The sequence below is a fragment of the Athene noctua genome, chromosome 30, assembly GCF_965140245.1.
Source record: "Athene noctua chromosome 30, bAthNoc1.hap1.1, whole genome shotgun sequence".
Taxonomy (NCBI): Eukaryota; Metazoa; Chordata; class Aves; order Strigiformes; family Strigidae; genus Athene; species Athene noctua.
This window is the reverse complement of record NC_134066.1, coordinates 3,094,479-3,116,183: the sequence shown is the minus strand read 5'-3', so window position 1 is coordinate 3,116,183 and position 21,705 is coordinate 3,094,479. Positions and strand designations below refer to the sequence as shown.

Below are 21,705 nucleotides of genomic sequence, written 5' to 3'. Positions count from 1 at the left end.
GATGCGCTCGAACGTGCGCGCTGCGGGGGGGGCCGGCGGGGGAGGCCGCGGGGGTGGGCGCTGGCAGCGGGTGCCCGCGGGGGCGGCAGCGCTGACGTGGGAGCACGCGGTGCCGCACGCGGCTCGTGTCCCGCTCGGTGACCGGGCCCGGGCCTGCGGCTCGCTCGCCTGAAGCGGCCCCGGGGAGGGCCGGGGGGGGGGGACGACACACGGTCAGCACGAGGGGTGAGCCAACGGGGGGGGCAGGAGGGTCTGTACAGTGGGCTCGAGTCCATCAGGAGCTTCCCAGCCCCGGGGGGCGGCGGGGGCCCGGAGCCTGGCAGGGACGAGGGTATTGCTGCTGCGGGGAGGCTCGTCCCGCCGCGGCTGAGGTAACCAGAGCGTCGGTGCGGGAGGGGACGGGGACGGGGGGGCTGTGGCCGAGCCCCCACCGGCCCCCCCCACCCAGAGCACCACCGCTGCTGCGCCGCCGGCGCCTGTCCCCCAGCACGTTATTGCTTCGTTAATGGCGGTGGGGGGCTGCGGGGGCCTCACTGCCGGCTGGTCTCCTGCTCCACCTTGATGGTGCCGCGGGGGGGCTCTGGGGGGGCCGGAGGACCCCGTTCTGCCAGCCCGTCCTCGAACTCTGCGGGGAGAGGGGGGAGACGGTTTCAGGGCACCGCTTCCGCAGGCAGAAGGCAGCCGTGGCGTCTGGGCCCCCCCATGCCCCTGCCACGGCAACCCCCCCCGCACCCCGCGGGCGCTCACCTGGTCCCGGGGGCTTCCCCGGCAGGCAGGGGCTGAGCCGCCCCACGCGCTCGTGCGAGACCAGCCGGGCCAGGCGCAGCCCCTCGTCCATCAGCGTCTGCTGGAGAATGTGGCGGCTCCAGAGCCCGTGGGGGGGGAGGCCGAGGGGCACGTCGGGGGCCGCGCCGGGCGGCGGCGTCAGGCGGGGACAGGCCCCCACCGCTGCGGGGAGAGGGGCGAGAGTCAGCGCCGAGGGGCCGGGGGGGCCCCACCGGCACCCCGGGAAGGGAAGGGGCCCCCACTCACCCTGCAAGTGGCCGTCGAGGCTCTCCCCGGAGAGGCTGCCCGCGTCCTCCTCCAGGCTGGCTCGGTACGCGGCCCCGGGGGGCTCCGGCCCCACCGCCAGCGCCAGCAGCTCGGGGCGACTCTGCTCTCCCGCCTGCCGGCAGCGCGCCGTGAGCGCGGGCACCGCGCCGGGCCCGTCCCGCCCCGCGACACCCACGGCTGCACCCCCGGCCCCGCGGCCCCCCCTCCCCGCGTGGGGAGCGCCTGCCCACGCTCGCAGGTGTGCAAACCCGCACCCACCTCCTGCTTGAGCCGCTTGGCCACGGGGGCTCCGCTCTCCTCGGGGTGTGCCCTGCGCGGGGGGGAGAAGGGGTCGCGTCAGGCTCCGCGGCCGGCACGGCCACCGGCCACGCTGCGGGCGGGGGCGAGCGCCCAGGCAGGGCGGTGCCGCGGGACGCGAGCGGGGCTCTGGCACAGATGGAGCCGGGGGCGGCAGGAGGGGGGAGCAGCTGGAGAGAGAAGGGGGGAGGCAGCCCGGCCACGGCTCCCGGCGGGCGGGGGCTGCAGGGGAGGGGGGCGAGGGATGGGGCATCCCCAGCAGCACCCCCCACCCTGTGCCGGGCATCCCCCCCACCCCCCCCCGCCAGCCATCCAGCCGTGTGTCCCCCCCCCGCGAGGTCAGGCAGAAAACACCCACGTCAGGGAAAGGGGAACTTGGGGCCGCGGGTCCCGTCCCCGCCCGCAGCACCGGGTCGTGCTGCAGCTCCCGGGGCGCAGGAGGGGAGGGCCAGGCCCCCCCGGCCTTCGGGGAGGGGGTTTGCCAGCTCCCGGCTCACCTGGCGACCTTGAGCGAGGACAGGTAGGTGCTCTCCCGGGCCACCTGCCGCGAGAGCGAGAAGAGCTCGACGCGCCGCAGCAGCAGCGAGTTGTCCCGGAGGCAGAACTGGGCGGCCGCCTCGTTGATGATGAGCTGGGGGCAGAGACGGTGTGTGAGCGGGCACGGGGACGGCGGCGCCCGCGGGACCCCTCGGCAAAGGCCACGGCTGCTCCAGGCTGGCAGATGCCGCCGGGGCAGGAACAGACCCCAGGGCCACCCCCTCCGTGCTGGAGCCCCCACCCCAACCTCCTCCCCAGGCCGGAGCCGCCCCGGCCCCTCAGCCCCGGGACCCCCGAGCGCCGCCCCCGCCGTGCACCCACCTCGTGCAGGGTGAGCTGCTTGCCCTCGCGGCGCCGGGCCTCGCCGCGGCCGTAGATCGCGCTGTGCCGGCGGATCTCCTCCTCCTTGTGCCGGTCGCCGTCCTCCATCTGGAAGATGTGCCCCACGGCCTTGGCCAGCTTCTTGTTGAGCTTCATCAGCGCCCGCAGCTCGGCCTCGCCGCCCCGGGGGCAGCTCTGCAGCAGCCGCTCCACGCTCTCCGCCACCGTCCGCGCCAGCTCCGGCTCCAGCACCTCCGCGCCCGCCGGCTGCTCGCCGCCGCTCCCACCCGGGGAGAAGGGGGGACCCCCCGGCTCCTCGTCCCCGCCGCCCTCCGACTCGGGGGTGCTCCTCCCCGGCCACGGCGGGGCCGCCGACGGCGACAGCTTCTCCCCGGGCTCCGTGGGGCTGCGGGCCGGGGGCGTCCCGCCGCTGCCGCCCCCCTTGCCCGCGGCCTCGCCGGGGCTGGCGTGCCCGTTGCTCAGCGCCTTGCGCCCGCCGGCCTCGGAGAGCTTGAAGAGGGGGATGCTGCTGACGGGCACGGCCGAGACGGGCTGGCTGAAGAGCCCCGGGTTGGAGGCCCACTCGCGCAGGGCCTTCTGGAGGCGGCGGACGTGGAGGGGCTTGGTGGCCATGCCCACCAGCGCCATGATCTCCAGGAACTCCTCCTCGCCCGCCTCGCAGAGCTGCTGCACGTCGTCCCCCCCTTGCTGGATGAAGGTCTCGTAGTAGCCCAGCAGGTTGGCGCGTTGCAGCACCCGGTACAGCTGCAGCTCCCCCAGCGTGCGGGGCAGGGCCATGGCGGGCCTGCGGGACGGACGCGTCACGGCGCGGGCGGACGGACGGGCCGGCGGGAGAAGCCCCCTCCCCACCCTTTGGCCCCGGGGGTACGGGGGTGGGGGGCGCACCCCGGGGGATGGGCTGGCACGGCGTCTCTCGGGGTGCCCAAACCCCACGGGGCGCCCAGACCCCCCCCCCGGGGACGGGACGGACCCCGCGGCCGCAGCTCCCCGGGACGCGACACAGACACGCGTGGGTCCCCCTCCCCTCCCCCCCCGCTCCCGGGGCCGTGCCCAGCCCCCGCGCCCCCCTGCAGCCCCCCGAGCCCCCCGCGCGGGGCCGGACACGGTCCCGGGGCCGCCCCAGCCCGCCCCAGCCCCGACGGCGCGGCACCGGTGCTGTGCCGGTGGCCCGGTCCCGCCGGCGCCATCCGCCCCCCGGGCTCCCCGCCCTGCTCGGGGCTTCCCGGTGCCTCGGACCCATCCGGTGCCCCGGATCCCCCCTCCCCGGACCCCCCGGACCCTCCCGCCGCCCCCCCGGTCGCTCACCGCCGGCTGGAGCCGCCTCCGGCCGCTACTCCCGCCCCGTGCGCGGCCGCCGTGCGCTCGGGAGGGAGAAGGGGGGAGGGGGGGGAGCGGCGGCGGAGGCTCCGGGGACGGCGGACCGGGGGTCCGAGGGGTCCCGGGGCTCGGGGGGGGTCCCGCGGCCGGGCCGGTCGCGCTCGCTCCGCCGCGCCGCGCCGCTTCTGCGCGCCGCCCACACGGGCGGTACCGTGAAATAGCAGCGGCCCCGGCTGCGCCGCGGCGTGGGAGGCCCCGGGGGCGGATCCCGCGGCTGCCGCCCCCGCCGAGCGCAGCGCGGGCGGCCGCGGCGGGGGGGGCAGCGGGCGGAGGCGGCGGCACCGGCACCCCCCATCCCCCCTTCGGGCGGGAGGCGCAGCGGCACCGGGAGCGGTTGGGGGGGGGGGGGAGCGGGGACCGGCGCCCTGCACGGCGGCACCGGGGGTCCCTCAGCCCGGGCAGCCCCCGCCGCGGGGGGCAGCGGGGAACCGGGCCGGTGTCCTGGGCGGGGGGAGCGCGGCGGGCGCGCGAGGCACCGGGGGGGGCGTGGGGGCAGGCGGGAGCCCCCCGGAGGCGGCGCCGGAAGGGGGGACACGGGTCCGGGGGGGTCCCGCCGCCCGCGCAGCCCCCGGGCCCGGGGTGGACCCGCGGCGCCCGGTGCTCGCAGGGGGGACCCAGCACCCCGGGCCGTGCCCGCGGGACCCTCGCGGTCCCCAGAGGGTGCAGCCCCGCCCCCCCCCCCGGCCGGGGTCCCGCGGGGCCGCGCTCGCAGCATCCCCGGTTCCTGCAGCAACCGGGCAGGGCGCGGAGACACGCCCGCCGCCACCGTTGCCCCCGCGCTGTCCCGGGGCCCCCCCAACCCCGTTGCCGGGGTGCCGGAGCCCCTCGCGGCCGGCTGGCACTTTGTGCCGCGGCCCCCCCGGTCACTCGACAGACTCAGGCTGACATCGATAGGCTTCAGGGTGAACACCCGCACGGCGCAAAGAGCCGCGAGCCATGGAGGGGAGGGAGGAGGTTTCTGGGGTGGGGGACGCTGAAGCCCCCCACCAGCAGCCCCGCGAGGGTCACGGTCCCCACCCGCTCCCCGGCCCCGCGTGGCTCGGCGCTATTTATACCGCGGCCGGGCGCCTGGCGGGGGTCCAGCCGCCCCCACGCGCTCCTGCCCGGGGGGGGCCGTGGCGGGGCCCGGGGCTCATCCCCGGGGCTGGCGGGGGGCCGCCGGAGCTCCCCCCCCCGCCCCGCGGGGGTCCTGCCCCAGCCCTCCCCGCTCCCCCCCGGCCGGCCGCCCCCCTCCCACGCGCCCCCCCCCGCGCCCAGGCGTCCGGCGCGGCGGGACCGTTCCCAGGCCCGGCGCTGCCCCCGGCTGACGCACATCCTCCGCCCACGGCCCCGCCGCTTCCCGGCTCCGCCGCCCACGGCCCGGGGGGGGCGGGGGGCCGCCCGATCCACCTCCCCGCCCACGGGCGGCCGCCGCACCCGGCGTCCTGGCGCCCGCCGCCCCACGGGGAGGGACCGGCGGGGAGGGGAGGGGGGGGGCACCCCCGTTCGCGGGGCCGGGGGAGCCCCGCACCCCCCCGCACCCTCCCGCGCCGGCGCAGGGACGCGCCGTGCCCCGGGGAGGGCCGGGGCGCGGGGCCGGCACGGAGCCCCCCGCGATTCGCCCGCGGGCTGCAGGGCCCCCCCGGCCCGAACGGCTCCGTGTCCCGGGGCGCTGGGGGCGGGACCTGCGCCTGCCCCACGCGTGACCCCCGCACGAAAACAACGCCAGGCCGCTCCTTGATAGGACGAAGCTCCTGTCAATCAGATGGGGTCTAAGAGGGGGCGGGAGGGCGTGGCGAGCCGGGACCGTGCTCTGAGAGGCCGAGCGGCGTGCCTGTCACAGCCGTTACTAGGGCGGGGCTGGCCGTTGCCGCGGGCCGGGCGCGTCTCGGGATTGAATGGGGCGCCCGTTGGTCACCGTGGTAACGGAGGGCGGGACCGTGCCCTGTTGCCGCCCGACCTACGCTGATAGGCTGCAGTCTCTGTCAGTCAGCGAGGCAGGCCTTGTGGGGCGGGTGCGCGCGAGGCCGCGGCGGCCTTCTGATAGGTTGGTTTAGCCGTCACTCGGCGGTGACGCCGCGCGAGACCCCGCGCTCGTTGGCTGCCGCCCGCCCCCGGCGGCCGTTGCGGCGGAAGCGGAACTCGGCGGCGCGGCCGCGGCGGGAGCGATGAAACCGGCTCCGGGGCGGCGGCGGCGGCTGCTGGGGGCGCTGCTGCTGCTGCTGCTGGGGGGGGGCGCAGGTGGGGGCGCGGCCGCGTCACGGCGGGGCTCGGGCCGGGGGCGTCACGTGTCCGCGGCGGCGGGAGGGGCCGGGGGGCTCCGGGCCGGGGGCGGCGGGATGGAAACGGCGGCGCTGCCCCGGCAGCTCCCGCCCGCTCCTCGCGGGAAGCCGCCGGTTGTGGCCGTTGCGCGCCGGGAGCCGCTCTCCCGTCGGCCGGGGGGAGGCCGCTGCGCCCCCGCGGACCCCCAGGGCGCTTCCCCCGGGCGCTGGGGCGGCCCGGTGCTGCGGCGGCGGGGGCTGGAGGGGGTCGGGAGCCTCCTGCACCCGGGGGGGTCCCTGCAGATTCAGTTACCGCTGAGGGGGGGCGGCCCAGGGTCGGTGCTGCCCCGGGCAGTGCCGGGGTTATCCCGGGAAAGGACCCGCGGGACGAGGGTCCCGGTGCTCGCTGACCCCCCCGTGTCCGCAGAAGCCGGGCAGTCGGTCATCCCGCTCCACGAGGGCCACGTCTCCCATCACTCGGCCCCGCACCACTTCTGCTACACCAACACGCGCGTCCCGCGGTGGCACGACGTATGGACGAGGATGCAGGTGAGGGGGGGGCGGAACCCCCGGGACCCCCCCCTCCCGGCTCCGGCTGGGCCAGGACCCTCCGGCAGCAGCGGCCGTGCCCCCCCCTCTGCTTCGCTCCCTGCGCAGATCCGGGTCAACAGCAGCCGGATGATCCGCGTGACACAGGTGGGCAGCGAGGAGGAGCTGGAGGGCTCCAGCGTCTGGAACATCGTTTTCTCCTTCCTGAGGGAGAAGCTGAACGACACCAGCATCGACGTGGATCTCTACAGCAACAAAACCTGCCTCAAGGTCGAGCTGCTGGAGGCCGGCACCACGTACTGCGTCGTCCTCTTCCGACGTGCGTCTCCTCAGGGGGCTCCTGGGCTGGGCGGGGGGTCTGGCTCTGCCGGTAGGGCCCGTGGGGCTGATCCTTGGGCAGAGAAGGGGCCCGCTGGGGGGAGCGTGTCTGCCCGGGGGGGGCGCGACGGGGGAGCTGAGGGCACCTGTCGGGGGTTTGCCTGCGGTGCTGCCCCTTCCCGCTCCTCGTGGGCGCCTGTCGGGGGGAGCTCGACCCGGGGGACACCACGCCAGGGTTCCGCAGCCCGGACTCGCTCTCCTTCCAGGCTTTGACCCGAAGCTGTTCCTGGTTTTCTTCCTGGGCCTGCTGTTGTTCTTCTGCGGGGACATGCTGAGCAGGTGAGTCTCGTCCTTCGCCCCGACGCCACAAGGGCCGGGTGGGCAGCGCCCGCTGCCAGCGGGTGTGTTTGTGCCCAGGCATCTGTGAGCTGCCAAACACCTTGTGCGCGCGTGTGTTCTCCGCAGGAGCCAACTCTTCTACTACTCGGCTGGGATTAGTTTTGGCTTGCTGGCCTCGCTGCTCATCCTCGTCTACATGATGTCCAAGGTCATGCCCAGGGTGGGTGTCAGGCTGCCTGGGGGCTCGCAGCAAGAGCCCTTTCTGCACGGCGCACGGCCTCGGGGTGCTGGGTTGTGGGTCTGGCCTGGGTGGAGCAGGGCTCAGCCCCTTGGGGAGGTGGCCGTGGCTGCCTGTCCCCCCCAGCCTGCCCCAATCTCCCGTCTCCTTCCCTAGAAGAGTCCCGTTTACATCCTGCTGGCGGGGGGCTGGTCCTTCTCCCTGTACCTGCTTCAGCTCATCTTCAAGAACCTGCGGGAGATCTGCAAGTCCTACTGGCAGTACCTGCTGGGTAGGTGTGAGCCGCTCCGACCCGCTGCCGCGTCGTGCTGGTGGGAAACGGTTGAGGCTTCCCGAGCCCTCGTGCTCCTGGGGGGGCCAGGTGGGCTCCGAGGCGCCGCTTGGCCGGGCTGAGCCCCCCGGTCCATGCCTGCCCGATGCCTCCGCTCTCCCGCAGGCTACCTGCTGCTCGTGGGCTTCGTCAGCTTCGGCGTGTGCTACCGGTACGGGCCGCTGGAGAACGAGCGCAGCATCAGCCTCCTCTCCTGGGCCCTGCAGCTCCTCGGCCTCCTGCTGATGTACTCGGGCATCCAGATCCATCCCGTCGCCCTGGCCTTGGTGGTCATCGCCGTCTGCACCAAGAACCTGGACTACCCCCTGCAATGGGCCTTCGCTGCCTACAGGTGAGCCCCGGGGGCACCGGGGGGGTCGTGTCAATTTCTCCCTGGTGTTGGCGCAGGACAGTGCCCCCTCCTCCCGCGGGGGCCGGGGCCAGGCGGGTGGTAACGGGAGCTGCTCTGCCGGCAGGAGGGTGCAGAGCGCCAGGCTGGGGCCGAGCCCTCCCTGCCTGCTGACAGAGGAGGAGTACCGGCTCCAGGGCGAGGTGGAGACGCGCAGGGCCCTCGAGGAGCTTCGGAACTACTGCAGGAGCCCAGATTTCTCTGCCTGGACCACGGTGTCCCGCATCCAGTCTCCCAAGAGGTAACGTCCGCAGGGGGTGCCTGTCCTGCACCCCCTTCCAAGAGCCTGGGAGTGCTCTGAGCCACCACCTCTGGCGTTGGGGGGAGGGAGGTGGAGGCACCAAAGGTCGTGGGGTGCAGAAGCAGGGTGTGACCCGGGGGAGGGACAGATAACACCCCGTCTGATGCCACGGGGCTTCACCCCGGCTCCCGGTGTGCCAGGGCCTGGTGGGAGGCCCAGGCCTGTGTGTGCAACACGCTGCCCTGTGGCTTCTTCCCAGGTTTGCTGACTTTGTGGGTGGCGCCTGTCACGTCACCCCAAACGAGGTCTCTGTCCACGAGCGGGAGTACAGCCTGGGCGACATCTTCGAGGATGAGCTCTCTGAGGAGGAGGAGAAAGATCATGACTCCCTTGTTGGGGCCCACACATGTTGCCCCCTGAGCCACAACCACCTGGATGCTGACTGAGACCAGCTGCCTCGGCCCCGTGGAGGTGAGGGGCTGCCTGTTCCCCGCTGCCCTGGTGCCTGCGGAGCAGGAATCCACAGCTGAGCCCACTGGGAGGATGAGGAAGGCCAATGCCCTCATCTTCCCAGGCAGCCCTGCCAGGAAAAAGCACGAAAGCTTCTGGGTGTCAGAAGGGGAGAAGCAGGGAGCTTGTCCCGCCTGGGACTGTGGGGCCGGCGAGGTCTGTGCTGCTCCTGAGGGTGGACTGGAGCCACCCTGGCTCAGCCCAGGGCGTCGCTGCTGGCCGGGCAGGGACAAAGGGAAAGGTCTGTCTTGTGCGCAGGTGCCTGCGCAGGGGACGTGCATGAGAGGAACTTTGGACCCGTCCCAGCAGTACCCGTGTGCCGGCTGTGGGGAGGGAGCGGATAGCAGGTGACCTGCTCCTGCTCTTCCCCTTCTTCCTCTTACCAAAGATGCCCGAGGGCTCCGGCGGCTCCTGCTCTGCCTTGGCTGAAATCGCGTGTGGATACCAAAAACCCCCGGCGCCTCCCCCACGTCGCTGAGCTTGGGCCAAGGCAGCCCTGAAGCCTCCGTGCCCCTCGCCCCCCTTCCCCTGCCCTCCCTCTGCCAGGGCTTCCCGGGCTGAGGATGAGTGTGGATGTGCTTCCTCCTCCTGCCTTGCCTGTGCTGAGGTGCCAGCATCTCCCTGTCCCCTCCCCACCTGGGGTGGGGGCCCTGCCCGTGGTCCCGCTCCCTGCGCTGGGGAGGGGGCTCTGCTTAGTGCCGACGGTCCTCGGGCACAGAGGTGGGGGGGCGCCCCCATCTATGCAACTTCCCAAGCAATAAACCTGCCACGCGTCCCCCCCCATTTGAAAACGCCTCCACCCCCCCCCCCCCCCAGCTTTTGCCACTGGTTTCTCTCTGTCCCTGCTCTGCTCCCCGGTTCCTGCTGCGCTTCCCCCCCCCCCCCCCTGCTCTGCCCTTTCCCTCCCTGCTGCCTGGTTAAAGACTCTATTTTCAATAAAGATGTATTTTGTAGGTAAGGACCCTCTGTCTGTCCCGGGCTGACCCCAGGCCTCGTCCTGGGCTCTGTCTGGGCTGCGAGCGCTGCTCAGGGCCGGGGGCACAACGACCAGGCCCTGGGCGAGGGGCTCCCCGCAGCACCCCAGCGCTGACCCCGGCCGCTGCTCTCGCTGTGCCTCGGGAGCACCGGCCCCCCGCCCGCTCCCCGCGCCCCCGGGAGGAAGCTCCTTTGTTTCTCGGTCACCACCGATTTTCTCGGTTTGTTCCTGCTCGGAGCGGCCGGGGCGGGAGGGGAGCGGCGGCCGTCAGACCGGGCTGGGACCCGGCGTGGGTGCGTGTCGTGCCTCAGTTTCCCCGTCTGGGAGCGGGCGTGGTGCCGGGGGAGGGACCTGCTGCCCTCCGCCCCCCCGAGGGCCGGCACTGGGCACTGGCCTGGGCTGAGCCCCACCGGCAGCCCCAGCTGGAGCCGCCGCAGCAGCTGCTGCTCTGCGCCCCCCAGGAGGTGAGTGCGGGCCCCTCCGCTCCCGGACACCGGCCTCCAGCACCCGAACCCCCCCTGCCCCCGGGGCTGGCCGGGGACACCCCGTCCCCACAGCCCCCACCCCACGGGGGCAGCCCCGGGACCCGGCGTCGGCTGCGGCGAGTCCGGGGCTGCCCTGGAGCTGGGGGGGGGGCTCCTGCTCTGGGCCCCACCCGAGGGTGCTTACCGTGGGCCCCACACCCAGCAGCGCGGGGGGCGCGGTGCAGGCCCCTGCCCGGGGGGGCTCGCAGGGCCCCGTCGCCGGCTCCGCCGTCTCTCCCGTGGCTGCTGCTGGCGGAGCCGCGGCCGTCGCCCCGTTTGCCCCGTCCCCCCCACCTCCCCCATCGGGAACTTTCCCCGGGCGGGGTTGGATTTACAGCCCCGCGCCCGGGCTGTAAAGTGGGGGTGAAGGTCACGGGGGGGAAGTGGCTGCGCGCTCAGGCGAGGGACGAGCGGAGGGGGGGGAAGCAGCAGGTCTCTGGTGGGAGCCCCTGGGTGCTGCCGCGCTGTCGGGGGGGCCTGGGCTCCCCCCGCCCCGAGCTGGTTCCCCCCGCCAGGAAGGAGGGAGGAAGCGGAGGCTGAATTTGTCCCTGCCCCAAGAATAGGATCCAGGTGTCCGTGTTTCCTGACCGGGCCCCCGCTTCCCCGCAGCGGTGGGCAGGAGCCCAGCGTCCTGCCCCCCCCCCGGCCCCCCGAGCCCCCATCCCCGCTACGGGGTCCTGGGCACCGGGGTGCCCCCGGAACGAGCCCTCTGTGCCGCTGCGGGTGGGTGGCTGCCCCGTCCCCTGTCCCCGGGGGTGTCTGGGGGGGCCGGACAGGAGGGTCAGGGAGCAGCCGAGGTCCAGCTGCACCGCGCTGGCCGAGGGCCGCATCCTGCCCCGCGCCGGGCTCAGCCGGTGCCTTGGGCCTCGCCACACGTCCCGGCGGGTCCATGTCCCGGTGCTGGGGTCTCTGCTCCCCCCGGGCCTCCTCAGGTGCCGCTGAGGACTGGGGGAGTGTTTTGTGGAAGGGACTGCGTGTCCCTGCCTGCAGCCCCTGCCTCCCCGCTCTGCCCCAGCTGCCCCGGAGCCACCGGTCATGGAAGCCACCAACGCGCGGCTAGACGCGGCGGCCGTCGGGGACCTGGTGCTGCTGGACCCCCTCACCGAGGAGTCGCTGCTCCAGACGCTGCAGGAACGGTTCCGCCGCAGCCACATCTATGTGGGCACCGGGCCAGGGGCAGGGGGGCTGCGGGGGGGAGAGGGAGAGGGGGTGTTGGGGGGGGGCAGTGTCCGGGCTCTGGAGCGGGGAGCACCAGGATCCGGGCTGGGCCCTCCCAGCCCCGCACCCACCGCGGCCGTCCCGCTCCCCCCAGACGTACATCGGGAACGTGGTGATCTCGGTGAACCCGTACCGGCCCCTGCCCATCTACACCCCCGAGAAGGTGCAGGAGTACCGCAACTGCAACTTCTTCGCTGTGACGCCCCACATGTGAGCGCGGGGAGCCCGGCAGCCCTGGGGCGCCCTCGGTCCCCCTGGATCCTGCCAAGGGCTTCGCCCAGGGGCGAGCCCGAGGCCTCCGGGTCTGGGGGAGTCGGCTCAGGGCGGCCTCGCAGCCACAGCGGGGGCTCAGGGCACTTCCTGAGGCCCCCGGACTGCTCCAGCCCCTTCTGACACCCCCTTGCCCCCAGCTACGCCATCGCCGACGATGCCTACCGCTCGCTGCGGGACCGGGACCGGGACCAGTGCATCCTCATCACTGGTGAAAGCGGCGCCGGCAAGACGGGTAGAGCCGGGGCTGCCGCCGGGCGCTGGGGGGGCTGCGGGGGGCTGGCGGGACGGGCGGGCACAGCCCCAGCACCCACGGCCCCCACCCGCAGAGGCCAGCAAGCTGGTGATGTCCTACGTGGCGGCTGTGTGCAGCAGAGGGGAGGAGGTGGACAAGGTGAAGGAGCAGCTCCTGCAGTCCAACCCCGTGCTGGAGGGTGAGCGCCCGCGCCCCGCACCCTGCGCCCGGCCCAGGGCTCGGCACAGCCCCCCCGGACCGCGCCCTAACCCCGTCCTCTCCCCACAGCCTTTGGAAACGCCAAGACTGTCCGCAACGACAACTCCTCCCGATTCGTGAGTGACCAGGGAACCGGGGTGGTGGAGCCACGTGTCCCCCCGGGGCCACGCTGGCCCTGACAGGGCTGGGTCATGGCAGGGGCCGAGGGTGGGGACACGGAGCCACCCCCCCCCCGACCTCATGCCCTGATCCCTGCCCCGTCCCTCAGGGCAAGTACATGGACGTGGCGTTCGACTTCAAGGGGGAACCCCTGGGAGGGGTCATCAGCAACTGTGAGTACCGATCGCCCATGGGGGGGGGTCCTGCGTCGCACGCCCCGGTGACGCTGACCCCCGCCCGCAGACCTGCTGGAGAAATCCCGCATCGTCCAGCACGTGAAGGGCGAGAGGAACTTCCACATCTTCTACCAGCTCCTGGCCGGGGGCTCGGCACAGCTGCTCCGTAGGTCCAGGCACCCCAGCACGGGGGTCGGGGGGGGGACCGGGGGCCTGGGGGGGCCGTGGCTGAGCCGCCTCCCCCCCCAGAGCAGCTGAAGCTCCGCCAGGACTGTTGGCACTACGGCTACCTGAACCATGAGAGCGCCGGCCTGCCCGGCGTGGACGACGCAGCCAACTTCCGCGCCACGCAGGTACCGCCGGCCTGGGGGGCTGGGGAGCCACGACCCCCCCCCCCAAACACCCTGGGGCCGACCCCGTCCCCCTGAGCTGCCTGTGCCCGTTCCAGGACGCCATGAGGGTCATCGGCTTCTCGCCCGCCGAGGTGACAGCGCTGCTGGAGGTGACGGCCGTGGTGCTCAAGCTGGGCAACGTGCAGCTGAGCAGCAGCCACCGGGCCAGCGGGATGGAGGCCTGCAGCGTCGCGGAGCCGCAGGGTAGGGGCAGGGATGGGCGCGGGGCAGGTGGGGGACCCCCCGCTCAGCCCCCCCACTCGGCCCCAGCCCCGCTGCCTCCCCGCGCAGAGCTGCAGGAGATCTGCGACCTGATCGGGCTGGACCCCGGCACGCTGGAGCGGGCGCTCTGCTCCCGCACGGTGAAGGCACGGGACGAGACCGTGCTCACCACCCTCAGCGTCCCCCAGGTGAGCGGAACCGTCCCCCGCCGCGGGGGTGACGCCCGGCAGCCCCCCAGGAGCCAACAGGAGCCCCTCGCCCCTCTCCCCAGGGGTACTACGGCCGGGACGCGCTGGCCAAGAACATCTACAGCCGCCTCTTTGACTGGCTGGTGAATCGCATCAACACCAGCATCCAGGTGAGCGCCCGGGGCGATGGGCACCGGCCCCCCCATCCCGGACGGGGCCCTGGACCCCCACCCCACATGGGGCCGGGACACAGCCCAGCACCCCGCGCTCTCCCCAGGTGAAGCCGGGCAAGCAGCGGAAGGTGATGGGCGTCCTGGACATCTACGGCTTCGAGATCTTCCAGGTGGGTGCGGGGCCCACCCGGCCCCATCCTGCCGCTGGGGGGGCCGGGGGCGGCGGGTGGGACATGGGACAGGGCCAGGGGCTTGGGCACAACTTGCCAAGCAGGACCCTTCTCTTGCAGGACAACGGCTTTGAGCAGTTCATCATCAACTACTGCAATGAGAAGCTGCAGCAGATCTTCATCTTGATGACCCTTAAGGAGGAGCAGGAGGAATATGTCCGAGAGGTACCCCGGCCCCTCCTGCTCGGGCTGGATGCGGCCCCTCTGCCTGTGCCAGAGCGCGGCCCGAGGAGCCGTGGCCCCCCAGGGACGGGGAAGTGCCGGAGACAGCTCCGCCGCGCGCCCCTCCCTCGCCCCGCTCCCTGCCGGGAGCTGATTCAATAGCAGGAAGGCAGGGAGGGATCCGGGACCCCCGTCCCCGTGGCCGGATGTCCGGTTCCTGCCCCCCATCAGCTGGGGGGTGTCCGTGGGGCAGGGCCCAGGTGGCCCGTGCGCCCTGTGGCCGGGGGTCTGTGTGTCTGACCCCCGTCTGCTCCCAGGGCATCCGGTGGACCCCGGTGGAGTTTTTCGACAACAGCATCATCTGCAACTTGATCGAGAACGTGAGTTGCCCCCCGGTGCCGGGGTCCCAGTGGGGTGTCCCTGTCCCGTCCCCCCCCCCGTCACACCTGGCAGAGCCCGGAGCAGCCACGGTTCGATGGAGCCACCGCCCGGGGCCAGTTTGGGGTGACGCTGTCGGTGTGGCACAGAGCAAGGGCGGGGTCCTGGCCATGCTGGACGAGGAGTGCCTGCGGCCCGGCGTGGTCAACGAGGACACGTTCCTCACCAAGCTGAACCAGCTCTTCGCCGGCCACAAGCACTACGAGAGCAAGGAGACGCAGAACGCGCGGCGGGTGATGGACGCCAGCCTGCCACCGCGGTGCTTCCGCATCCACCACTACGCCGGCAAGGTCCGGCGGCAGCCGTGGTGCTGCAGCCCAGCGGGGGCCGCCGGGACCCCCCGCGCCATTTCCCAGCTTTGCACGGGGGCTGCGGGGCCGGACTGGGAAGGGGGATGGAGACCCTGAACCACGGTCTCTCCCCTCTCCCTTCCCGAGCGCGGCCCCCCGAGCGCCCCGCTGAGCGCCGACCCCGCCCCCAGGTGACCTACAACGTGACGGGCTTCATCGAGAAGAACAACGACCTGCTCTTCCGCGACCTCTCGCAGGCCATGTGGGCCGCCCGGCACACGCTGCTGCGCTCCCTCTTCCCCGAGGGAGACCCCCAGAAGGTCTCCCTCAAGCTGCCCCCCACCGCCGGCTTCCAGTTCAAGGCCTCAGTGGCGACGCTGATGAAGAACCTTTACTCCAAGAACCCCAACTACATCAGGTACCGGCCACGGGGGAGCCCCGACGCCCGCGCTGGAGCCAGCGGGACCCCCCGCCCACCGCTGTCCCCCCCCAGGTGCATCAAGCCCAACGAGACCAAGGCGGCGATGCGCTTCACGCCAGAGCTGGTGCTGGCGCAGATCCGGTACCTGGGGCTGATGGAGAACGTGCGGGTGCGGCGGGTGGGCTACGCCTTCCGCCAGCTCTACGGCCCCTTCCTGCAGCGCTACAAGATGCTCAGCCCCCGGACCTGGCCCCGCTGGGCCGGCAGCGAGAGGTACGGGGCTGGGCCGGACCGCGGGCACCCCCGGGGCCCCCCTGCCGCGGCCCGGGGGCTCTGACCGGCGCCGTCTCCCGCCGCGGCGCAGGCAGGGGGCCGAGGTGCTGCTGGCGGAGCTGGCGTTCCCCGCCGAGGAGCTGGCGTTCGGCCACACCAAGATCTTCATCCGCTCCCCGCGCACCGTGAGTCCGGGCACCGGGGGAGCGGGGGGGACCCCGCTACGGGGCAGTCACGCTGCTGGGGGGGAGCAGGACCTCACCCAGAGCGGGTGCAGCCCCACGGGGCCCTGAGCCCCGCTGGTGGCCCCGAGCCCATCCCGGGGGCTCCCGGCCGGGGTCCCCGGCCCCGCCCGGCCCCAGCGCTGGCCCTGGCTGTCCCCAGCTCTTCGACCTGGAGCGGCGGCGCCAGGAGCGCGTGGCCGAACTCGCCACCCTCATCCAGAAGATATTTCGGGGCTGGCGGTGCCGGACCCGGTACCAGCTGATGCGCAAGAGCCAGATCATCATCTCCGCCTGGTTCCGGGGCCACATGGTGAGGAACCACCTTCCCCTGCCCATCCCTCACCCCACGGCAGGGCCCCCCGGCTCTCCCGAGCCCCCCGGCTCACCCCACCTCTCTCCGTCGCAGCAAAAGAACAAGTACGAGCGGATGAAGCGCTCGGCGCTGGTCATCCAGGCGTACGCGCGGGGCTGGCAGGTGAGACCCGGGCGCCGCGGGGGGGGGCGTGTGGTGGGGAGGGTCTGGAGGCTCAGGGCGACCCGTGGTGGGACCAGACTCATCTCCTCTCCCCATCCTCCGTCCTCCTGCCTCTCCCCCGCCTCCCGCGCTCGCTCCCCTACTGCCTGGGGCTCCCCCCGGGCTCTGCGCCCCGCAGTCTCGGCGGCTCCTGCGGGAGCTGAAGCTCCAGTCCCGGCGTCACGCAGCCGCCGCCACCATCGCTGCCTACTGGAGAGGGCACCAGGTAACCGCGGGGCTGCCCGCCCGCCCGCCGCCTCCGTCCTGCCGCTGTCTGTCTGTCTGTCTGTCTGTCTGTCTCCCTTCCCCACCCCGGCTCCTGCCCACCCTGTCGGGTCGGAGCCGCTGTCCTCTCCTCTGGGGCCGAGCGGGGACGGGGTGGGGGACAGACCCGTGTCCGGGGGGACTGGCAGCAGGAAGGTGGCGAGGCCCCGCGTCCCCACCGCTGCCGCCGTCCCCCGGCAGGTCCGCAGGGCGTACCGGAGGTATTTCCGCTCCGAGGCCAGCGCCCGCCTGGGCAACTTCATCTACCGGCGGCTGGTGAGCGGGGCCCGGGGGAGAGGGGCACGGCACCTCCCCAGCCCCTGGGGCTGCGCCGGGGACCCTCCCGACCCCCCGCCGCTTTGCCGCCCCCAGGTGCAGAAGTTCCTGGTGGGGCTGGGGAGGAACCTCCCGCCGCTGTCGGTGCCGGACCGGACCTGGCCTCCCGCCCCGTACAAGTTCCTGGCCGACGCCAACCAGGAGCTGAGGAGCATCTTCTACCGCTGGAAGGTGGGAGCGGGGAGGGGGAGCTGGGGGGGCTCCGGGTGGGACCTTGTGTCCCTCGGCGCCGAATCGCCCCCTCCCTCGGCAGTGCAAGAAGTACCGGGAGCAGCTGACGCCGCAGCGCAGGGCCCTGCTGCGGGCCAAGCTCTGCGCCAGCGAACTCTTCAAGGACAAGAAGACGCTTTACCCCAAAAGGTGCCGGGGCTGGGGGCTGGCGGGAGGGGGGGGCGCGGAGGGGCGGCTCCGGCTGACGGCCCCGTCCCCAGCCTGCAGGAGCCCTTCCGGGGCGAGTACCTGGGGCTGACGCAGAACCCCAAGTACCAGAAGCTGCACGCGGTGGCCAAGGACAAGCTGGTGATGGCCGACACCGTGAGGAAGGTGAACAGGGCCAGCGGCAAGGTGAGCCCCGGCCCCGGCCCCGGCGCAGCGGGAGGGCGTGGGGGGCCGCGCTGACCCCCCCCTGCCCGCAGACGGTCCCGCGCCTGCTGCTGCTGACCACCGAGCACCTGGTCCTGGCCGACCCCAAGGCCGCCCAACCCAAGACCGTGCTCAGCCTGAGCGACATCCACAGCGTCTCCGTCACCCGCTTCTCCGACGGCTTCCTGGCCCTGCACCTCAAGGAGGTATCCGGGGAGGGGGGTCCCTGGGGGCTCGGGGGGACCCCGACGGGACTGACACCCCCCCCCTCCCCACAGACCTCCACCGGGGGGGCCAAGGGCGACTTCTTGCTCGTCAGTGACCACCTCATCGAGCTCGTCACCCGCCTGCACCAGACCCTCATGGACGCCACCGCCCAGGCCCTGTCCCTGCACATCGCCGACCAGTATGGGCGGGGCGGGGGGGCTACAGAGGGGGGGGGCACAGCTTGGGGGAGTGGGGGGGCACAGCGTGTGGCATCACCTGGAGGGGCCCGACTGGGGTGGATGCGGCTCATTTTGGGAGGAGGTGGGACGGATGGGGGGGTGCTGGGCCCCATCCCACCCCCCCGGCCCCCCGCAGGTTCTCCACCCGCTTCCAGAAGGGCAACGTGGCCGTCACCGTGGTGGAGTCGGCCAAGGCGGGCAGCGACGTCCCCGTCTGCAGGAAGCGGGGCAGCCACAAGATGGAGGTTCTGGTCCACTGAGGGGAGCCCCGTCCCCCACCGGGACCCCCGCCCACCCCCCTGCGTCATCCCCCCGCCTCGCCGGGTCCTGCACCGCCCGGGAATTGCTGCAAACCCATTAAACAGATGCTCTGGTGCCGGTGCCCGGGCAGTGTCGCGGTGGGTGCCCCCCGTCACAGGCGGGGCGGGGGGGGCCCCGTCGTGCCGGAGCCCCAGGACGCGGCACCGCGGTGCTGGAGCAGGGCGGGGGCAGAGCCCGGCCCGGGGATGGAGCCCCCCCTCCGCCCCGGCCCCCCGCCTTTCCTGCCGCCTGATTGCGGCCGGCGCCCGCCTCGGCGCTGATTGGAAAGGCCCCAAATTGCCGCCACTTTCCCCATTAAGGGGGAGGCAGCTCGCTCTGCTGCAGAGGCAATTTCTGGGCAGCGGCGGGGGGTGGCACGTGAGGCCCTTGGCACCCGCCTGCCCGCGCTGTCCCCCCCTGCCCAGGGTCCCCCCGCTGCGCCCCTGCCCCAGGAGCCCTCCCCAGGATCTGGGGATGGGGGTCGTGGCGCGGGGGGGCCGGGAGGAGCCACCGCTGCCACCCGCATCCCGCGGGACCTTCGCCCACCCCGGGGTCCCTGCACAGCTGCTGCGGCAGCCTCCCCCCTCCCGCTGCCTCTTCTCTCCCGCACTCATCAAGCCCTGGGAGCGGGTTTTTTTTCCGTCCCCACACGTCACCCGCGTTACCTCCAGGAGCTGACAAACCCCCGTCACGGCGGCGTCAGCGCCAGCTCCCAGGTGGGCCCTGGAGCACCGACGCGGTTTGTCGTGCACGGGGGATGTGCGGGCAGGCGTGCCGGGGCGCTCGGGCAGCATCTGCACGTGGGGGGGGCACGTGTGCGCGCCGGGGGGGGCCCTTGACGGGGCGGACGTGCCCCCGGCTCCGAGGGCTCCCCCCCTTCCCTCCGCGGGCTGTGTCACGTCCCAGCGCTGGGACCTTCCCGCCCGTGCGTGGCGAGGGGCGAGAGCCGTAAACAATCCGGCCGCAGCCCCGGGCACCGCGGCTCTGCGCGGCTGCGTCGCACTTGGCACCACACAAGTAGGTGTTATTAATTAATTAGGCCTTCTCTGGCCAGGCTCCGATTTAATTAACGTCCCCGGCACTGCAGATGCTGCCCTGCCCCGGGCTGTGCTGCCACGTGAGCCGCCGCTGCCAGGCCGCCTTCCCGCGGGGTCGCCTGTTGCTCCCACTCCTTGGCCCGCGTGCTCCCCCTCCCCTCCCGACACCTCCCCCCGAATTTTTCCTCCCCGTTTTCCATCTCTGCACCCCCAGGCCCCGGCTGGGGACGGGTTCGGGGTGCGGGGTCAAGCCCAGGCTCCCAGGAGGCCGAGCAGGTGGGGGCCGGGGGGGTGGGCGCCGTCTGGGTCACAGGGGGGCTGGGGAAAGGCGGCTCCATGCGGGGCCGGAGCAGGGGGTCCCTCAGAGCCGGGAGCACGGGACCGCGCAGGCCGGGACCCCCGCACGGGGAGGGTGTGGGGGGCAGAGAGCGCGTGGGCAGGCGTGTGCTCGTGTGTGCAGCCAAGCTGGGGGGTGCGTGTGTGTGCAGGTGAACACGTGTGCGTACGCGTGTGCATGTGCGCGTGTGGCGGGGGCCCGGCTGATCCCGGCTGCGGTGCGAGACCCCCCCAGGGCCCGGCTGCGGAGCAACCGCCAGCGGGACCGCGGCCGCCACGTGTGTCCCCACACGTGCCGAGGGCTGCGTCGTGCCAGGGCGCGCGAGGAGGGGCCGGGGGCCGCGTGGGCACGGCGCTGGCCCCCGACCACGGGCGCGGCGGGAGCCCCGGTGCCGGCGTGGGCGCTGGCGTCGCGGCGTGACTCTGCGCGCGCAGCGGGCGCCTGCCGGTGACACCGAGCCTGCGGGGGCGTGCAGCCCGGGGTGGGGGTGCCACCCCCCCGGCCCCCATTGGCAGCTCTGTGCTCGCCCCCCCGCCGTGCCACGGGCAGAGCCCCTTATTTAGCTCCGCTCGGCAGCCGGCACCCCCGTCCTTCGCCGCCCGGCTGAGCCCGCGCTGCCTCCCCTCGCCGCAGCTCCCGCTCGGCCGCCGGCACCGAGGGTCCCTCTGCCCCCCCCGCACCGGGAGGCACCCGAGGGCTCAGCAGGTCTGTGCCCCCGCGGCACGGGGGGCTCCCGGGGGGCTGCTGTGTCCGGGCCTCGGGCTGGGAGGAGGTGGGAGGGATGGGGGGGAGGACAGTGAAGGCACCGTTGGGGGCACGGCGGGGGGGGGGGGGGGGGTGAGACGGGGCGAGGGCAGCGTGGGGGGGCTCTGCCATCAGCAAGTGTGTGTGTGTCTGTCAGGGGACACGCGTGTGCTCCCCACGGGTGGCCGCGGTGTGACTGCACGCGAGTGGTGACACGGGACCTCCGGTCCGCAGGGGGAGGCCCCCGGGAACCCCCGCTGCTCTGCGGCGACTTCCCCATAACGTGCCCCCCCGCACCCCTGTGACCCCCCCCGAGACGCAGCCCCCTCCCAGGGCGCCGCTCGGGGGGATTTACTGTGTCCCGCCCCCCCCCCCCCCCCCCCCCCCCATTCCCGGGAAGCGGCGCCGTTCCTCCGGCCGCAGACACGGGTGGGGGTCCCGCCGCCCCCGGCCCCCCCCCCCCGCGTCTCCCGTGTCGCCGCTTTCCCTCCCCAGCGCTCGGCCCGGCGCAGGGCTCGTCCCGGGCCGCCCCGCCGAGGGGCCGCTGGCCCGGGGCGGTTCCGGGGCCCCGCCGCTGACCGCCGCCCCCAGGCCCCCCCGAGGATGAGGAGCCGCCCGGCGCTGGCAGCGCTGCTGGTCCTGGCGCTGCCGCTCGCCCTCGCCCGCCGGCCCCCCCCCGCCGCCCCCCCGGGCCCGGCGCCCCCCGCACAGGTACGGCCGTCGGGGCGCCGCCGGAGAGGGGGGGGACGCGGGGAGCGGCGGGCGGACCCAGGCCCTTCCCCCCCCCGGCCCCCGCCCCGCTCACCCCCTTCGCCTCCCGCAGGGGATGCCCGTCCCGGAGCCGCCGCCCCGGGGAGCCCCCGCCAGCCCCGGGGCCGCCTTCGCCGCGCTGCTGCAGCTGCTGCGGGGGGAGGACGCCGGTGAGAGCCGGGGAGGCGCGGGGGGTCGGTCCGTCCGGTCCCGCCCCGCCGCTCACCCGCTTCGGTCTCTTCCAGGTGCCGCCGCGGCCTCGCAGAAGCGTAAGTCCCGCCCGGTGCCGGTGCCGGTGCCGGCCCCGCGGCCGCGCCCCGCGGCGCTGACGCCGGTCTCTCCGCAGGGGACATGCACGATTTCTTCGTGGGGCTCATGGGGAAGCGGGCGGCGGAGCCCGGGCGGCCGGCGGGGCGGGGGAGCGGCGGCCCGGCCCCCCGGTGCTCCCCGGGGCCCCCCGCGGCCCCCACCCACGGCGGTCGGTCCGCACCGTGACCCGCGCCCCGGGGCGAGGCACCGGCAGCGGCACCGGCAGCGGCGGCGGCGCCTCCACGGACCGCGGAGCCGTCCCGGAGCCGTCGCGGACCCGCGCTGCCGGGCTCAGCGCACGGACCCACGGACACGCCGGGCAGCTGCGCCCCCCCCGCGCTGTACCCGTGCTCCCCGAATACAGCCCCGGTCCTCCGCGGGACCCAGCCCGTGTCTGTGTCTGCTCTGGACCCGCCGTGCTCGGCGCTGCTCGCCCGGGACGGCCCCGGGGTGGGGCCGGGGGCCGGGGCGGGGCCCCGTGTGCTCGGGGCCGCGGTGACCGGTCCCTGCCCCCGTCAGTGAAGAGGTGCCCGTGC

The 21,705-nt window shown here is 74.4% G+C and overlaps 4 protein-coding genes across 10 annotated transcripts; 3 read left to right on the top strand and 1 right to left on the bottom strand.

Moving 5' to 3' along the window:
• Window positions 1–385: 385 nt before the first annotated feature.
• Window positions 386–3,853, bottom strand: NAB2 (NGFI-A binding protein 2). Of its 2 annotated transcripts, XM_074929397.1 has the most exons (7): window positions 3,535–3,853; window positions 2,209–3,013; window positions 1,848–1,981; window positions 1,312–1,363; window positions 1,033–1,165; window positions 748–948; window positions 386–625 (listed from the first exon to the last, which is right to left on the bottom strand). In XM_074929397.1, the coding sequence occupies exons 2-7, from the start codon at window positions 3,004–3,006 to the stop codon at window positions 531–533; spliced, it is 1,413 nt and encodes a 470-aa protein (XP_074785498.1). In that variant the 5' UTR covers window positions 3,007–3,013; window positions 3,535–3,853; the 3' UTR covers window positions 386–530. The 2 variants fall into 2 exon arrangements, with proteins under 2 accessions (XP_074785498.1, XP_074785499.1); XM_074929398.1 differs by lacking the exons at window positions 748–948; window positions 3,535–3,853 and having other exon boundaries at window positions 2,209–3,306.
• A 1,754-nt stretch (window positions 3,854–5,607) lies between these two features.
• On the top strand, window positions 5,608–9,679 carry NEMP1 (nuclear envelope integral membrane protein 1). Of its 5 annotated transcripts, XR_012635325.1 has the most exons (11): window positions 5,608–5,826; window positions 6,274–6,395; window positions 6,504–6,714; window positions 6,980–7,052; window positions 7,179–7,272; window positions 7,447–7,561; window positions 7,727–7,952; window positions 8,077–8,250; window positions 8,510–8,721; window positions 8,825–9,001; window positions 9,149–9,679. XR_012635325.1 is itself a non-coding variant. In XM_074929396.1 (10 exons), exons 1-9 carry the CDS (start codon window positions 5,754–5,756, stop codon window positions 8,694–8,696), a joined length of 1,167 nt encoding a protein of 388 aa, XP_074785497.1. In that variant the 5' UTR covers window positions 5,608–5,753; the 3' UTR covers window positions 8,697–8,721; window positions 9,019–9,679. The 5 variants fall into 5 exon arrangements, 4 of the variants coding, with proteins under 4 accessions (XP_074785497.1, XP_074785496.1, XP_074785495.1 ...); XM_074929396.1 differs by lacking the exon at window positions 8,825–9,001 and having other exon boundaries at window positions 6,612–6,714; window positions 9,019–9,679; XM_074929395.1 differs by lacking the exon at window positions 8,825–9,001.
• A 1,616-nt stretch (window positions 9,680–11,295) lies between these two features.
• On the top strand, window positions 11,296–18,043 carry MYO1A (myosin IA). 2 transcript variants are annotated; one of them, XM_074929387.1, is made up of 28 exons: window positions 11,296–11,418; window positions 11,573–11,688; window positions 11,889–11,983; window positions 12,078–12,182; window positions 12,272–12,318; window positions 12,471–12,534; window positions 12,605–12,703; window positions 12,787–12,890; window positions 12,986–13,133; window positions 13,221–13,339; window positions 13,423–13,509; window positions 13,617–13,682; window positions 13,803–13,907; window positions 14,222–14,284; window positions 14,432–14,632; window positions 14,824–15,050; window positions 15,126–15,326; window positions 15,418–15,511; window positions 15,711–15,860; window positions 15,957–16,025; window positions 16,204–16,290; window positions 16,530–16,604; window positions 16,701–16,835; window positions 16,918–17,024; window positions 17,096–17,228; window positions 17,300–17,452; window positions 17,525–17,652; window positions 17,829–18,043. In XM_074929387.1, exons 1-28 carry the CDS (start codon window positions 11,296–11,298, stop codon window positions 17,950–17,952), a joined length of 3,225 nt encoding a protein of 1,074 aa, XP_074785488.1. In that variant the 3' UTR covers window positions 17,953–18,043. The 2 variants fall into 2 exon arrangements, with proteins under 2 accessions (XP_074785488.1, XP_074785489.1); XM_074929388.1 differs by lacking the exon at window positions 16,204–16,290.
• A 1,928-nt stretch (window positions 18,044–19,971) lies between these two features.
• On the top strand, window positions 19,972–21,499 carry TAC3 (tachykinin precursor 3). The gene is made up of 5 exons (XM_074929400.1): window positions 19,972–20,071; window positions 20,702–20,821; window positions 20,934–21,030; window positions 21,106–21,129; window positions 21,207–21,499. The coding sequence occupies exons 2-5, from the start codon at window positions 20,714–20,716 to the stop codon at window positions 21,353–21,355; spliced, it is 378 nt and encodes a 125-aa protein (XP_074785501.1). The 5' UTR covers window positions 19,972–20,071; window positions 20,702–20,713; the 3' UTR covers window positions 21,356–21,499.
• Window positions 21,500–21,705: the final 206 nt, after the last annotated feature.